The 17,177-nt window shown below is 52.2% G+C and overlaps 1 protein-coding gene across 1 annotated transcript in view; it reads left to right on the top strand.

Moving 5' to 3' along the window:
• RNF167 (ring finger protein 167) overlaps window positions 1-17,177 on the top strand; it is a 548,009-nt gene that overhangs the window by 213,410 nt on the left and 317,422 nt on the right. Inside the window, exon 5 of the mRNA XM_069643794.1 lies at window positions 5,769-5,856. Within this exon, the coding sequence (XP_069499895.1) occupies window positions 5,769-5,856 (88 nt within the window). The remainder of the gene's footprint in view (window positions 1-5,768; window positions 5,857-17,177) is intronic.

The following is a 17,177-nucleotide window of genomic DNA, read 5'->3' as shown; positions in this document are numbered from 1 at the left end:
GGGCACCGGGAGCGCCGAAAGGTCGGGCTCTTCGGCTGCCAGGCAGGGCGCGACTTCCCCGGCATGTTCAACCACGAGCCAGCGCTCTGGTTCGGGGAAGAGGAAGTCCGAGAACCCGGGTAAGCTGCTGGAGCGGCCCCGGTCGATCTCGAAGGGGGAGCGAGGCGCTGACCCTCCCCCCAAGGTCGAAGGCCCAGGATGCACCTAAGGTGGTGAGGTCTTTGATCCAGCCGGCAAAGGCCTCTATCGAAGTGGTTGCTGCGACCCTGGTGAAGCCGGCTGAGACTACGCCAGTGTAAACGGCCTTTGGGCCCAGAGTATCCCTACCTCCACGGAGGGAATCCTCTTTCCAGCCCATCGTAAAGACCCCCGTGAAGTCCCCGGAGGAAAAAGAGGGGGGGGACGGTGGCCATTACAGACTCGGAATCAGCCTCTGAGGAGGAGCTGGTGGAAACCTCAACGAGAGGTTCGAGAAGGTTCGATCCCAGGGGACGGTTCCTGCTGACGTGATCGAAGATAACGATGATGAAGAAGAGGGCCCAGTGGAGCGGCCATCCCGTCCGTCGCAGCCATTAAACGAGCCCCAGGATAGCTCGGCGGCCATTTTGTTGGCGATCCAGTCCTTATGTACCGAGATAAGGACGAGATTACCATGGACCCCGATGGAGGATCCAGAACCAGGCCCGTCGGGGAAACCCTCCGAACAAGCGGAGGAGAGTCCACCCCTCTCTGCCCTTCGTGCCCGCGAGGCCTGTGGACCCCTCATCCCCCTCGCCAGACCCTAGAGAGGATACGGCGACGGATACAGCGACGGGGACGGACAACGACGGCGGCGGCGATGACACAGTGGACATCCCGTCCCCTCTTCCCCCATCCCCCCCCCCCCGTGGGCTTCTCCAGCCGCCGAAATTGGCTCCTTTCACGCCATGATAACCAGGGCATCCAAGCTCTTCCAGCTCTGCCCTGAAGAACAAAAAAAGGAAGGGTTTCTTTACCAACGACGAGAGGCCAAGAGGAAGACGGTCCTCGCGGTGCCTTTGCTCGATGACATCTGGGACGAGGGGCTTGCTGTCCTCAAGAACCCTTCCACGACATCCGCCAAGCGGGACAGGAATGAGAAGAAGTACTGAGTCCCTGATGCCGCCCCCTTGTGCCTCAGGGCCCAGCCCACGCCAGACTCTGTTGTCTCGGCAGCGGCTAAGAAGAAAGCGGCGGGTGCGGCGGCCACAACTTCCACTTCCCCGCCGGACAGCGAGGGCAAGAAGTTGGACTCCATGGGACAACGAGTCATCTCGTCAGCGGCGACGACGATTAAGGCGGCCAATGCCTTAGCGATCGTGGCCCGCTACGACAGGGAGCTCTGGTTCAAGATAGCTCCCCTGCTAGACTTCCTACCTGACGACAAGAGGGCGGAGGCCCTACAAATTCTGCAGGAAGGCAACGTGGCATCGGATCACGCCATAACGTGGACATTGCCGATACCGGATTTCGCCAACTGGGCAACAGAGTTTGCCTCTGGCGACGAGGATGGCTCAAGGCGACAGACCTTTGCCAGGACGTCCAGACCAGAGTGTTGGATATGCCGTTCGACGGCAAGAACCTCTTTGGTAAGACGGTGGATGAGTCTCCCCAGGCCATCAAGACCGACTCAGAGACGGCCCGGGCCTTAGGGGTACTTCAACAACGACGGCCCTTTCGGAGCTCCGGAGGCAGACAGGGTGCCTCCAAAGGATCCAGCGGTGGCTCTTCCAAATACCGCCAGGCGGCTCGCTCCTCTTCCCAGGAAGCTTACAGAGGTCACGGCAAGCAAGACTGATCCGGCCGTGTCGTCGGGGCCCCCACCGAAGCACCCCGGGGGGAGGCCGGCTGACGAAGTTCATCAGCGTGTGGGAGTCCATCTCCACCGACCGTTGGGTGCTGGACACCCTGGCCAACGGGAACTCGCTGGAATTCCAAAAGAAGTGCCCTTGCATTCCTCCCGTGGCCAGGAAGGAGAGTCACGTCCCTCAACTGCTGTGAGTCACGTCACATTGAGTCACGTCCCTCAATCTACTCCTTTTTGCGAGTGGGTGGTGAAAAGACTTTGCAAGCCCCAGATGAGACCCTATAAAACGTAAAGCGTTAGCTGCATGAATGGATACAAATAAACCTATAATAAAATCATTCTGAAAAAAGTTTGCCAGCTCTCTTCCGCTGTTGCGAAAATATGCAATCATAATCAAAGCGAGCTCTGGAGGCTAACTACAGTGTAGCGTAGAGCAATCGGTCTGCAGATATTCAGACTTGAAGAAACTATTGATCACTACTTTGCGTAAAAACTGCTGTTGGAGGTAAGGGCGATGCTCAAGAAGGGTGCCATCGAGCTCGTCCCCAAGAGGCTCCGGGGCTCCGGAGTATACTCCAGATACGTCAGAAAGAAGACAGGCGGTTGGCGCCCCATCCTGGACCTGCGTCGGTTGAACAGGTACATCAAGGCACAGAAATTCAGGATGGTCACCCTCCAGCACGTGCTGGGACAGCTGGAGGAGGGCGACTTCCTGTTGTCGTTGGACCTGGAGGATGCTTACTTCCACATCCCCATCCTAAAAGGGCACAGGAAGTTTCTCAGGTTCGTGGTTCAGGGACGCCACTACCAATTCGGAGCCCTACCGTTCAGATTAAAGTCGGCACCCAGGGTGTTCACCAAGTGCCTGGCACCAGCGGTGGCGCAGCTTCGCCTGCAGGGGATCCACGTCTACCCCTACCTGGACGACTGGCTAATCCGGGCAAGGACAAGAGAACTCGCCGTCAAACACACGGCGAGGACCGTCCGGCTGCTCACGGAACTGGGGTTCGCCATCAACTACCCCAAATCCCACCTGGTTCCGTCGCGAGTAGCACTGTTTCTGGGAGCAAAGCTCGATACAGTGGGGCAATTGGCCTCCCCGTCGGAGGAGAGGACGAAGACCATTCTGGGCAAGGTACGGCGCCTGCTAGCCACGGACGTGGCCAGGGTGAGGTCCATCAAGTCCCTCCTCGGGATGATGTCCTCATGCATCTATCTTGTACCCCTTTGCAGACTTCGGATGCGTCCGCTACAGGAGTTCCTCGACGCCCGATGGTTTCAGGCGACGGGCTGCTTCGAGGACAGGATCCCTCTCGACGAGGAGTTTCGTCGGGCGGTCCGATGGTGGGGTACCCGTGCTCACCTCACTACAGGCACGGACTTTCAAACCCCGGTGTTTCAGGAGACGGTGACGACGGACGCCTCTCTGGAGTGCTGGGGGGCCCCACACCGGAGATCTCCACGCAAGAGGCCTTTGGCTCCCGGAGGAGAGGGGTCTCCACATCAACATTCTGGAGCTCTGAGCAGTGTTCTGGGCGCTCAAGTCGTTCCTTCCGTCCCTCAAGGACAAAGTGGTGAGGATCTTCACCGACAACACTACCACGATGTTCTACATACGGAAGCAGGGGGGCACCAGATCCCCAGCCCTATCCAAGGAGGCCCAGGATCTGTGGCACTGGGCCGCTGCCCAGGGGATGTTTCTGGTTCCCTTCCACTTGGCAGGAATAAAAAAACACCATTGCCAACTCACTCAGCAGGGAGCTGCGCTCCTGCCACGAGTGGGAACTACGGCAGGCCAGGTGGACCGGCTCTTTCGACGATGGGGCAAACCCCGGATCGACCTTTTTGCGACGGCGACGAACTCCAAGTGCCAGAGGTTCGCCAGCAGGTTCCCGCAACCGAGGAGCATGGGCGATGCTTTCTCGTTCCCCTGGGACGGCCTGTTTCTATACGCGTTCCCTCCGTTGCCGTTGCTGCTCCGCCTCATCAACCAGCTCAAGAAGTCCAGGTGCAGAATGATCCTCGTCGCACCGACGTGGCCGAGGCAGATCTGGTTCCCGGACCTTCTGGACTTGTCAACGTCCCCACCAGTCAAGCTGCCGGCGGACGCGGATCTTCTCTCCAGAGAAGGAGGCGCCATTCTCCATCACGACCCACAGTCGCTGAACTTGCAGGCCTGCAGCACTAGAGTTTGGAGGATACAATATCCCGGCTGACTGCAGAGAGGTTCTTGCAAAAGCCAGGGCGTCCTCAACTCTTAAGTGTTATGGTCATAAGTGGAAGAGGGTCTGGTCCCGTGCACAGAAGATTAACCCTCTGCGGATTACAGCCCCTCAAGTACTGCCGTACCTACTGTCGCTGGCCAAAGCTGGACTGGCTCACGCCTCCATCAAAATACATCTGGCTGCCATCTCCCGATATACCAGGACTGCGGGACAGGCGCCCTTGTGGTCTCATCACCTGGTGAAGGAATTTATGAAGGGACTATTTTGATAGTTCCCGCCGGTGAAGGCTCCTGCCACGGCGTGGGAGCTTAATGTGGTGCTGACCAGGCTCATGGGGGCCCCATTCGAGCCTATGCATTTGGCGCCTTTGAAGTTCCTGTCATGGAAGACAGCGTTCCTCGTGGCCATCACCTCCGCACGACGAGTGGGAGAGATCCAGGCCCTATCTTGCAAGCCTCCGTACTTAACTTTTCATGACACGAGGGTGGTGCTGAGGACGCACCCCTACTTCATGCTCAAGGTGCCATCCGACTTCCACCTCAACGAGCCCTTGGTGTTACCACTTTTCTTCCCGTCGCCTTCGACGCCGGCCGAGAGGACTCTGCACTCGCTGGATGTAGCTAGAGCGCTGAAGTTCTACGTGGACCGCACGAAGAGTTATCGGAAGACGTCACAACTGTTTGTGAACTTTGGGTCTGTAAATCAAGGGAAGGCTCTCTCGAAGACTTCCATTTCCAGATGGCTCTCCGGCTGCATCATGCACTGTCACCGGTTGGCAAACCGACCGCTGCCCGGCCGTCAGAGCCCATTCGACCAGAGCGATCTCTGCTACCACGGCGTTCCTGTCTGGTGTGCCCCTGCTGGACATCTGCAGGGCTGCTACGTGGAGGTCGACGCACACCTTCACAAGATTCTACTGCGTCGATCGGGACCCCAGGGAGGAGTCCAGGGTCGACCAAGCAGTGCTGCGCAACCTGTTCGCCTAAGGTGAGCCTGGTGAGGAGGTAAGAATTGCTTAATGTTGAGTTTTGGATGTAATGCTTAATGTTGAGCCTTTGCCACCTCCCGTGGTTGTGCATGTGTGTACTGCTACATATTCTTTTATTCATGAGCATGTGAATTCATGCAAGACCCCATGCTGGAGAAGGAACAAGTTACTTACCTGTAACTGTTGTTCTCCAGCATGGGTCTGGCATGGATTCACATGCAAACCCTCCCTCCTACCCCTCTGCGGCTCTTCACTTGGTCACACTGCCACTTTGCGTGCTACCAAATCTGAGGATGGCTGCCAGAGGCGGGGCTTAGGGAGAGGGCAGTCATTGGCTGGGGGCAGTATGACCCAGAGATCAGTGATTGGTTACTACTAAGAAAGACGGATCAAAAACGAAACTGATACTGATTTTTTCTTTACCGAGGATTCCCAGCCTGACGACGGGGAATATTCATGAGCATGTGAATCCATGCCAGACCCATGCTGGAGAACAGTTACAAGTAAGTAACTTGTTCCTTCTTTATACTAAGTGGTCACTGTCCCTTTAAATTGCAATCCCTTGAAGGCGCTTGTCAGCTTCCTTATGTATTATTAGAGGGGATGAGTAGCTCAGACTTCTGTAACCTGCCTGCCATGCCCCTTTTTTATTTTTGTGGAGTGCAAATGTATTTTGAATCTCCTTTTCCTTCCATGTGACTTGTAACATTTTGCTGTCATTGCCGTTTAGGTCCTGCATGCCCAGCAGGCTGGCTTCCTGGCTGCCATTGTGCATAATGTGGACTCCGAGAGGCTCCTGAACATGGTGTGGAATGACGGTAAGACCGAGGAATTGATACTGCTGCAAGCCACAGATCAATGGGCTCATTCTGAAGCTGCTTAATGTAAGGAACTCATGGTGGCAACAGTAACGACAGGCACAAGCGATCACAGTTCAAGGGTTTGTTTATTCATTTCTAATGCGCACCAGACCCGAGGGTATCGGGGCACAGCAGTTACAGGAAACGCAAAGCTTAGTTTCACCAGTTACACAATGAAGTAATTTACAGGATATAGACAAGTCAAATGTATACATAATAACTCAGTGGAGTTATTACAATTGGACAGATCAGAAATGTATACAATGGGCAAAAACGTTACCATGCAGGAAGCTTGCAAAGAATGGCTAAAGATCAGAGGATGAGCCAATTTGTGTATTTGAGTCAGAAATGTAGGTAAGGTTGATCTTCTCTGATGGTGTGTGGCAAGGAGTTCCATAGTTGGGCAGCTTTGACGGGGAAGCTACAACCGCCAACCTTTTCAGAGCTTGTATCTGGGGGTAATGAGACAATTGGAGTTATCCAGTCTCAAGGGTCTGGTAGAGGTTCTCTTGTGAAATCTATCCATAAAATAGATGGGGGAGGGGGTGCGCTGTGTTTTTTCAGTGCTTTGTGAGTGAGGGCTGCGGTTTTGAGCTGAATTTTGTTGAAGGTCGATAGCCAGTTATTTTGGCGCCTAAATGTAGTTGTGTGATTTTTCTAGCCACACCGAGAGCCGCTCTTAGGGCATTGTTTTGGAGGATGTGTATCCTCTGGATGATTGATTTGTTGGCCCCGATATAGAGGGCATTGCAATAATCGTGCCTCAACAGTATAAGGGCTCTGGCCAGGATAATGCAATTTTCGTTGCAGAGAAAAGGTTTACCAGTCCTAATGAGCTTGCAAGTGCAGGCTTTGGCAGATGCCATGGCGTTGACTTGTTTGGTGTAAGAGAGGGTAGAATCGATGTAGAAGCCAAGGGTCTTAACTTCTTTGGCCACCTTGATGTGGTTGCCATCAATTAAGAAGCAAGAGTAGACCTGGTCTAATTTCTTAAGATTGGCGTGGGTGCCCAGGATGATGAGCTCTGTTTTGTCATCATTCAGGCATAGACAGTGGGTAGCCACCCAGGCCTGGATGATGAGGTACACTCTATTCACCAAGGCCAAATCCTTAGCGTAATCCCCTGAAAGTTTATTAAACTGTATAGTTAGGTTGGAAAAATTCCTAATATAAAAGGGCCTATACTAAAAAAATAATGATTGCCAATCCTTAGAACTAAATACAAAAAGAGTGTGGGATGGGGTTTCACAAGAAAGGAAGAAGTGTTCACAAATGATGAGCCAGGATGTTCTAGCCGGGCCACTCCCTTCCCCACGTTTTGAGCACAGGACAAGGCGGGACTCCTGAGCACAGCACACACTCGGCATTCCAAGCACGAGCCTCTTGTTCTTTTCAGCCATATCAAGATCCTTGTGGACAAGTCTCTTTTACAGTCTCTAGCCCCGAGGGCCTGATGTATCCAAAAAAATTACAAAACAAAGTTATTTTCTATATGCATATTGGGTGATGACTTTTCAACCCTGGATCCCCTATTCCTGGCTCAGACTCCTCTCGAATGTTGGCCTCCCTCCGTCGGGTTCACTATGGCTGTTATTCAAAAGATTTCACCTGTGGCATTTACAAGTCTCAATGTCTTTTCAAACAATCCACTGTGGACATCCCTTCATCTGGTTCACTCTTGTCAACACAATGTTCATTGGGGCATCATGCTTCACTCCGTTCTGCAGCCATCTCTCAGTCGGGTTCACCTCTGCCAGTCACGCAGTTCCTTCTAATTTATCCCGATACACAATTTACTTCCCTTGGCTTTCCAATTGCTTTGTGGTCAAAGTCTTTCGACAGTATAGTTGTTTTTTTTTTTTTTTTTTTTTTTTTTTTACTCAATCCCTGTATGACCAATTTGACCTTTTCCTTGTGGCTCTCCTACGGCTTTCTGGTATCAGTAGTTTCAACACAAGGGGGTGGGGGGGGGGTTCGGCCAGAGTCTTTTGAATGAGCACCCACGTGGCGCTGGACCCCTCTGCAACTGATCTTTCCCCTGCGGTATTAACAGTTCTTTGATTCCCCTTCGCTCACCACAGTTCGGTTTCTTATCGGTTCTCCCTCCGACTCACTGCTTTGATGAACCGCTTGGCTTTTCTTGTCTCTGGAGTCAAGGCCAGTACCACGGTAGCAAGCGTCTCTCCCCGTCCTGATTATCAGAATTCAGGCCCTTAATATTCGGAGAAATTAAGTTGAGTTTCTGATTTGGTGGAGGTTCCTCTATGGGTGCTCATGTTCTGCAGGTGAGGTGTGGGGACTGGGTGCAGCTCAGTCGCCATCTAGGATATCTGTTTTGGGTTCCACAGTGCAACCGAGGTATTAACTGAGGCTTCCAACGTGAAGACATAACAAACTCAAGGGATGCCGACCATCTTTCGTCAGTGACATCTCCAAGTAACTGAAACAGAACTGTCCGTAGGTTACTCCAAGTGCTTTCAGGTGACATCCACCTTGGAGTCCGGCATGAGCTGCATGAAGCCCGCTGCCACCATATAGATGTATGGTATTCCGAGTGAATTGGGTGACCGCGGGCTCGGCGGTCCTTAAGTCGTAGGATCGAGGAAGAGCCAGGTGTTGGGGTGCTGAGGGCCTCTTAGATCCAGGCCAGCCGGGCTATGGGGGCCGGTCACTTACGACCCTTTTTGACCGTCGTCCAGGTCATCCGTCTCGGTTTGGGGGTAGTTGCTTGTTGCCACCACCAGGGGAGACAGGAGAGGCGTCACCCTTGTTCGCCAGAGAATTGATGCGGAAGATCATCTTTGCATCTACTAGGTGTGCAATTGTCTGATGACCTCACTTGTAGGAGAATTGAAGCGCAGTTGTAAACAGCCAGTGATACCTGATGTGTTGGTCCCGAAGGAACAGGGTCAGGGGTCTCGGGGCCCTTCGCTTTTGTATTGTTGCCATAGACAGATCTTGAAATATTTGGAGGGGAGCTCCCTGGAAGAATAACTTGTTTCTGAAGCGCCCTATCACCATTATGGCGGCTTTGGTTGTGTAGAAGGGGACCCGGGTGATTACATCTGGGGGAGAATCCGTCTCCACTCCCCGTCGCGGACACAGTCTGTGGGTGCGATCTAGTAAGAGTTGAGACTTCTCCAAGGTGATATCAGCATTCCTGGAGGTTTTGAGTGTTTTGCCATTTTATGGGCTTGCCTTATATTTCGTTGTGGCCCCTTTAAGAAGCGGGGATGAGCGAGGGCTGCAGGGAGATTCTCTGTGTTTCCCAGCCCATGTGGCATTGAATTCTCAGGGGTACAGCAAGGGCGGAGCGGGTGTTGATGTGTGCTCCCACCCTCCTTTGGGAGTTGTCTTGATCCTCAGCTATAGTGGGGAGGGTTGAGGGGGCGGTATCGCAGCCGCCATCGCAGCCGGCCTCCCTCCACGCTATTTCGCATAGTGTTCCACTAGGTTTCTAGGCCTACTCTCCCAGCGTGTCAGGGGGAAGGTGGAGAGTAGAGCGGCCGCTTATCCCCTGGGCCTTCAGGTCCATGTGCATGGATTTGGTCCCTGTCCCCCCAGTTAGGAGTTTAAAACAATGGCATGCACCCTGGGGCACGTTTACAGGGATACCATTAGGTGTAGCTGTCAGACAGATGTTGCAGGTAATGCCTAGGTAGCCAGAGGGGCCCAGCTTAGCTGATCTCCTTCTATTGGCAAGAGGTGGCTGCTTGGTGTGGCACCAGGCCCCTGAGGTAATCGGGAGATCAGGAGGTGCTTAAGGAGATCAGGAGGCGTTCACCCCTATTACTTTTCACGCTCGGGAGCCGGTGTTGTACCTTCATGTGGAGCGAGAGATCAAGGAGGTGCTGTCAGCTTTTGTTACAGGACGGGATCCAGGTGGTACAGCCGTTGCGGCGGATGCTCTGCCATTGTCAATGGGTGTCAAGGAAGACCTCATCGGAAACAGCTGTTCTGTGGGACGCCGAGTGTTGGCGAATCAGACTGAGATGGCCCACGTTCCTGTTCGTATCCAGGAGCCAGACTGCCCAATTCCAAGCAGGGCAGAGATCTCGGGTGATTGCTACATGCGCCCCAGCTGATGGATGGCGTCTCAGTGCCTCTGTCATACACCAGCGTTTCGGCTGTGGCTGGGGGACCGTAATGTGATTCGGACACTGAGCCGGAGCGTGAGGGCTGGAGGTACAGGCGATGCCTTCTTGTTAGGCTCTCTTCTGGGCAGCAGGGTCTGGAGCAGCAGGGTCTTCCCTCCCCCACTCCGTGGAGTCCGTCCGTCATCTTTGTGTGCTCTGTGGACTAGCGCTATGAATGCAAGCTGTGTTCAAAGGCAACAAAGGAGCGTTAAAAGCTCATATTGTTGTTAGGAATGCCCCAGCTGTTCAATCACTGTGGGTTGCATTCTTTAACAAATTAGTGGTCGGAAACAGCTTATTCCATTGGTGTAGCGGCAGGCTTCATGCGGAAGCCATTAGAGGAGCAGCCTCATCGGTGGTGCTCAAGGCCACGCCCCCCCATAGGTTTGTCTTTTATATTCTGTAGACAGTGTCTAGCTAGATGCCCTGTTTCCCTATAGGAAAAACAGACCAGAGGAGGTGGTCTGCTTCCTTTTTATTTCTCCCCTTCTGCTTTCATCCTTAGCTCTCTCACGTGGTATACCTTCCTTGATCCTATGTGGCGCCCTCACCCACTGTTTATCTAATCTCTGAGGTCGATGGACCGGCTTATGATCCTTGTGTACTTCTCATCGATCAGCCAAATCGAAGTTTTTAGCTGCATCAGAGTGGTTTTGTGCAGTCTTGATGGCGGTTCGCAGGGTAGGTCAATTTAGCTGGAGAACAGATTTTTGCAAAAAAGGGGGTAAGGAATTAGTAAATTGCTCTAAGGTAATCGTCTCTGACAGGTATTCGAAGGACTTGCTATTAGTCCACAGGGCCACTGTGTTTTTGACACGTACGCCCAGCTCTAAAGGGGTTGCTCCTGGGTTTAAACTAATGGCCCGTAATTTGCGCGGATAAAAATTGCAGGTCTGCCCCACTCTTTTTAACAGCCCTTCCTTGATGGATAGAAAGATGGCTCTCTGTGCAAGGTTAAGTATTTGAATGGAAGTTTGGATTTCTCCTTTCAACAAGGGACCCAAATAACAACTCTTATTGTTCTTTTCCCATACCAGTTGTTCAGCCAGGTGTTGGAAGTTTAGAAAACAATTCCCTTAATCTTCGTCTTCAAGATATGGTTGAAGTTCGCCCTGTGGTAGTAATGGCCTTGCTTGCAATTCAATTAATCTGGTTGAATGTTCTTGGAGTCTATTTTCTGTATCTGATGGGCCGCTAGTTGGGCAATGACCTTGGCTAGGTCGGTCATTTCTTCCGGGGGTGTACGGGTTGCTTCAGTGGTGTCCAAGTCAGAAAAGAAACCACTCTAGATCCCCTGGGATAAGGTTTCAGAATCCTCTGAGTCTTCTGATTCAGAGTCTGTCGAAGGAGTGTACTGGGCCAAATACATTTTTATGAGGACTGGGTACCATGGGAAAAAAAAGGCTTGGGGGTGGAGGGGGATTTAGAGCACTAGGTCTGATAAAAGAAAATACAGGCGAAGCTTTTACGTTAATTCGGTCCCAAGGCTGTATGTTGTAATGGGAAAGAGGCAGGGTGTCTAGTAACACTTGAGTTTAAAAGAACAGATCCTGTTGACCAGGTGGGACAAGCAGTTGAGGAAAACGCGTCTTTCAGTGTGGATACGTGGTCAAAGTCTAGGGGTGTCTGGGTGTTCTTGTTGTTGGTGAGAACGATTTTGGTCATGGAGTGGTTGAGCTTCAAGTATGCACTGGACAGCCAAGACTGGATCAGCGAGAGGCAGGTTTTGAGCCTGTGGATGTCGCTGATGTAGTCGATCTTCAGGTATAGCTGTATGTCGGCGTAAGCGTGGATGTGGGTCTTGTGTGTGGCTAGGAGGTCTCCCAGAGGCTCCATGTATAGATTGAAGATCACTGGGAAGAGGATGGAACCCTGCAGGACTCCAGAGGTGATGGGTAGCATTGGATAGCTAGAGGAGGCCATCTGTACAAACAGCTGGCCGTTGGCGAGGTGGGATTTTGAACCAGGGTAGGACAAGGTCTCCGATTTCCATGCGCTGATGTAAGGTATTCATGAGTGCCTGGTGGTCTACTGTGTCGAAAGCGGCGAGAGGTTGTATAGAATAAGGAGGCAGGGGTGGACGTTGTCATGGATGTTGAGCATGTCATCAACAACCTGTATGGTTGTAGTCTCCATGCTGCCTCTGGGTCTGAACCCAGATTGATAGGTTTGGAGGAGATTGTTGGTGTCAATGTGTTGCTGCAGTGGCGCGACTACTACTTTCTCAATGTTCTTACCTAGGAAGGGAAGATGGGCGATGGGGCGATGGTTACCTAGGTTGTCGGGATCAGAGTGGATTTCTTTAGTAGAGGGAGAATTTGTCCTATTCTTAGGGTCAATGCGAAGGAGCCTTGAGTTAGGGAGCTGTTGATGATCTCCAGGTAGGGAAGGAGAGCTTCTGCAGGGAGGGTTTTGACAATGGATTGTGGAGGATGTCTTCTGTATACTGTGTGGCTTTAAGGGCGGCCAGGGTTTCTACCAGGTCCCCTGTAGAGAGTTTCTTGAATGTTGTTCAGGGTGTGGAGAATTACATGAGGTGGATCTGTGGATGCAGAGCCAGTGTCTATTTGCTGGTGAATCTTGCTGATTTTGACAATAAAGTAGGTGTTTATGGCGGTGGATTTTTCGATGGAGTGTGGTATGGCAGGTTCGGGTAGCGGATTGATAGTCCTTGACCGCTTTGAAGAGGACTCTACTTTTGTTGTCGGCTTCTACTATGGTGTTCTGATGGTAGGAGGTCTTGGCTGTGTTGATTAGTTGTCAGTTGGTTGTTATGAGTTCCTTGAAGAGTGCCAGGGTGGATGCAGTCCTGTAGCAGTGCCATGTTTTCTCTTGTTTCCTGATGACTCTTTCGGTGAGGTTGAGTTCTTGCGTGTACCAGGGTGATGGTGGTTTTGGTTTGCAGGTGCATTGTTTCAGAGGTGCGTGTCAGTCGATTGAGGCTGAGAGGGTGTCGTTAAGTACTTCCAGAAGAGTGTCAGTTTAGTTGGGTTGTTCGGTCCATGTGAGTTGGAGGTTGGCAAGGTTTTCTGTGAGGGCTTCCACTGGAAAGTTCTTGAAGGACCTGAAGGTTTGTCTGATGGATTTTTGCTAGGAGTGCTTGACTGGGGTGGTGTGCAGGATTTTGAAAGGCATGGCTAGGTGGTCTGATCAGTCAAGCGGGAGAGTAGAGCTGTAGTGGAGGGAAGGCATTGCGGTGATGATTAGTTTGAGGATGTTAATTTTTTCGTGTGTTGAGTCTTTCATGTGGTGTGTGAGGCTGATGGTGTCGAAGGCCGAGGAGAGCTTCCTTCATTGGTTTGGTGGCCTTGTTACCTCTTAGTTCTTCTGTGAAGCACCCGTGCTGATGGTTTGTGGTCCCAGAATCTCCTATCCCTACACTTCTTCTTGTCCTCTTGAGGCCCCTGAGCTTTTTGCTTTCCTTCTTGTCTCATGCTCCCATGATGTCCTTGCCCACTAACACTAGGGGGCTGCCTCCTGAGTTTTACAATATGCAATGTTTTAGGGGATTCAGTTTCTGCAATGCGTATGCACTTGTTTGTGTTGCATTGGGGGGCCTTAAAACTGTTTGCTGAGTTCTATGGTCCAGGTCTGCACTTAGTTATTATTAGAGAGCATCCAAGGCGGGCATGGTCAGAACTACACGCAGTAGCCATCTTGGTCAGACACTGCACATGCTGTTGATGGTGGGTACTTTTGGGTTTGTGCATTTGGTGGGGTAGATGTTATCTTATCCTTTCCTAGCAGCCAAAGGCTGCTTTACAGCTTTTCCACAGGTGAACATTTGATGGCATGGAATTTAAGCATCTTCTGATTGTATGCACCTCGATTGTGGCAGAGCCTTTGGCTTCAGGGCCTCTGCCCTCATGCCATAAAACACCACTCGGAAAACAATGTTTGGATACTGGGACATGAGGACAATCTGCCTTCACAGAGGAAGTGGAAAATGTTGATGTCAAAATGGTCGATTGAATGTTTATTGTATTTGGTCCAAATCCATCACTATTTTTAAAACCATCAAGTTAAAAACTTGGTCCATTGGATTACAGAAATATAACCTTGATGATATATCATATGATATGGCATTTATAACACGCCTATACACAAGTGTTTCAAGGCGCGACGAGGCAAGGGAGGGGGAACAGAGGGGAGACAGACAACGATACTACTCGGCCAGGTGTCATTAAGACCGCACAAGTGCATGGGAAGGAGGAAGGGGGGACGTGCTGGGGGAAAGGGGAGGGGACAGTGCAGTACATGGGATAATAGAATAAATAAACAATAAATAAAAAGTTCGGCCAGCAGGTGGCAAGTGCAAGGGGAAGTGCAGATATCAGGTGTCAAGTGCTGGTAGTGGGACTGTAGGGATACAGAAACAGTCCCCAAGTGTGGGGGTTGCCGGGAAGGCAGTGCAGGGATGTGTGACTGGCGGGGGGAGGGTCCTGGGCCCGAGATCAGAGGGTGGCCAGGTAACCAGTGCAGTTTCAGTTTCAGCCAGGAGGTGAGCAGGGGAGAGGAGGAGAAAAAGCAGAAGCAAAGAGAGGTTTTGAGGTGCTTCCGGAAACCAGAGATTATTCTCCTCAAGTTTCAGGGAGGCAAGGAGGCTGTTCCAGCGGGAGGCGCCAGCCGAAGAAAGAGATCTACCACCAACTTGTTGCTTGGAGAAGCGTCTGAACCTGAGAGAGTTGGAGGCGGATGAGCGAAGAGCTTGAGAAGGAAGATATTTAGGAAGAGAGAGTTGGAGGTATTGAGGCCCCAGGCCCCAGAAGGCCTTGTGGACAATGCAGAGGGCTTTGAACTTAATCCTTGCAGCCACTGGGAGCCCGTGCAGAGATTTCAGTCCTGGAGAGATACGATCCCTGGGCTTGAGGCCAAGGACATGTCTCGTAGTCTCGTTCTGGATGAGTTGCAGAGGGCAGGCAGATTTAGAAAGAGGCTGTTGCAATAGTCCAGCCTAGAGAGAACCAGAGCTCTGGAGACAGTGAGCTCCTGGGGGAAGGAGAGGAAAGGAAGAATACCTCTGAGCAGTTGCAGCTGGTAGTGTTGGAGACATCAGAGATGTGAGGAGAGGAGGAGAGTGTGAAGTCGAAGATGACCCCAAGGTTTCTAGCCTCACAGGTGGGAGCAGGAAGAGGGCCAAGAGGCCGGCCAGAGTGACAGGAAAGGAGGGAGTGGATCTGCTGATGAGCAGAATCTGTCTTACTGGCATTAAGGCAGAGATCATTGGAGGGACACCACTCCTGGATAGCAGACAGTCAGAAATGAGAGAGGGAGAAGAGGTGGCTGAGGGTAGCCTGAAAATTAGCGTGTCATCCACATAGCACTGGAAGTTGGGGCAGAACGCGGCAATACAGTGTGCAAGAAGTGGCAGGTATTGGCTGAACAGCCAGGGAGAGAGTTTAGACCCCTGGGGAACACCACAGGTAGAGATAGAGGAGAGGAAGGACCCAATTTGAACCTGGGAGGGTCGGTCAGAAAGGAAAGTAGTCCGCCAGGGCCTGACCGGTGATCCCCAGGTTATCAGAGACTGTTGAGCAGAATGGCATGGTTGACGGTGTCAAAGGCAGAGGAGAGATCAAGTAAGATGACACATGGGTGTTGGAATCAAGGTTGGAGGTCTTTACGGATGTTCAGGAGAGCAGTTTTTCCGTGCTTCTGGCAGCTCTGAAGCCAGACTGATGATCATGGAGACAACCAACAGATTCAGTGTGAAGATTGAGCTGGGAGATGGCCAAGAGTTTGCCCAGGAAAGGAGTGATGGAGATTGGGCACTAGTTAGCCGAGCGGGAACGGTCAACAGAGGGTTTTTTTAAGGAGAGAGTGCTTCAGGGGGGAAGAGAAGAGGCCAATGGCGAAGGAGGGGTTGCAGAAGTCTGCCAGGGCAGGCGCCAGGGAGTCGATGTGGTCCTTCATGGTTTGGGAATAACGGGGGTGAACCTGTTTTGACGAGACTTTCATAGATCGGACTTGTCTAGAAACCTTGTCTGGGGAGAACAGGGGAAAGGCAGAGAAGGAGGGAAGTGAGGTGGCTGCAGAAGGGCCAGAGGAAGAGCAGGGAGTAGAGGGAGTAGGGGGAGAGGAAGAGAGTTTTAGAGATGAAGTGAGAAGCCGGGCCGTGCAGAGGGCCTGGGAGGGGACAGGAGAGGTAGAGACTGCAGAAGGATTGGCCAGCTCCTTGCAGATTTTAAAAAAGTTTGGCCGAGTTGTTGGATCCCGCGGAGACGCGTGCTTGGTTGTGGGCTCTCTTCTTGGTGCGGACAGAGAGCCGGTATTGCCTTTGGTGCAGGCGGCAGGCCAGTTTGTCAGAGGATGTACATGAAGCACGCCATTTCTTCTCAGCCAAACTACACTTGCGTTTAAGGGTGACGAGGTCTGAGTCGTACCAGGAGTTGCACTTGGCTTTGGGCTTCAGGTGGATCCTCATGACGGTGGCAAGAAAATCAAGAGTATCGGATATAGCAGAATGGGGCATGGAAAGGGCTGTGTCAGGTGAGAGTCAGCCAATGGGGGAGGGGGAGTGAGAAAGTGGCAGCGAAAGCCTCAACTGACACGCGCTTCATGGGTCGGATGACCGAGAAGGTGGGTAGTAGTGATGGAGTTGGCTTGGCCTGAAGGGTAGAGAGGGTGAGCTAGGAGGAAAGGAGAAAGTGATCACTCCAGGAGAGAGGAGTGATGAGAGGGACAGAAAGGGGAAGGTCTGAGCAGATCATAACATCCAGAGTGTGCCCTGCAGAGTGAGTCGGGCCAGAGGGAGGAATAGAGAGTGAGAGAGTCGCAAAGGTCGCAAAAGAGTCCAGGTGGATGTTGAAGTCTCCCAGAAGGAGTTGAGTGGTCGAGACAAGAAGTGAAGAGGAGAGGTCCGCCCACTCAGAGCGGAAGGAGGAGATCTAACTAGGTGGCCGATAGATGGTAGCCACAGTAAGGGAATGGCTAGGAGAGAGAGAATGCCTGCAGACTAGGCATTCGAAAGATGAGTAGGCCTGCGTAGGAATGATAGAGGCAGGAACCCACTCTGGGAAGATCAGGGCTGCACCCCCTCTGGAACGGTTGGACCTGGACGCGGAGAGGATCTTTAGCCGTCAGGGAGGAGAGTGTCAAAGCTTGTGACGGAGCTGGCCATGAACCATCTCTCGGTGAGACCGA

The sequence above is a fragment of the Ambystoma mexicanum genome, chromosome 1p, assembly GCF_040938575.1.
Source record: "Ambystoma mexicanum isolate Mex_15411 chromosome 1p, UKY_AmexF1_1, whole genome shotgun sequence".
Lineage (NCBI taxonomy): Eukaryota > Metazoa > Chordata > Amphibia > Caudata > Ambystomatidae > Ambystoma > Ambystoma mexicanum.
The sequence above is the reverse complement of the archived record's forward strand: the minus strand, read 5'-3'. Positions and strand labels throughout refer to the sequence as shown.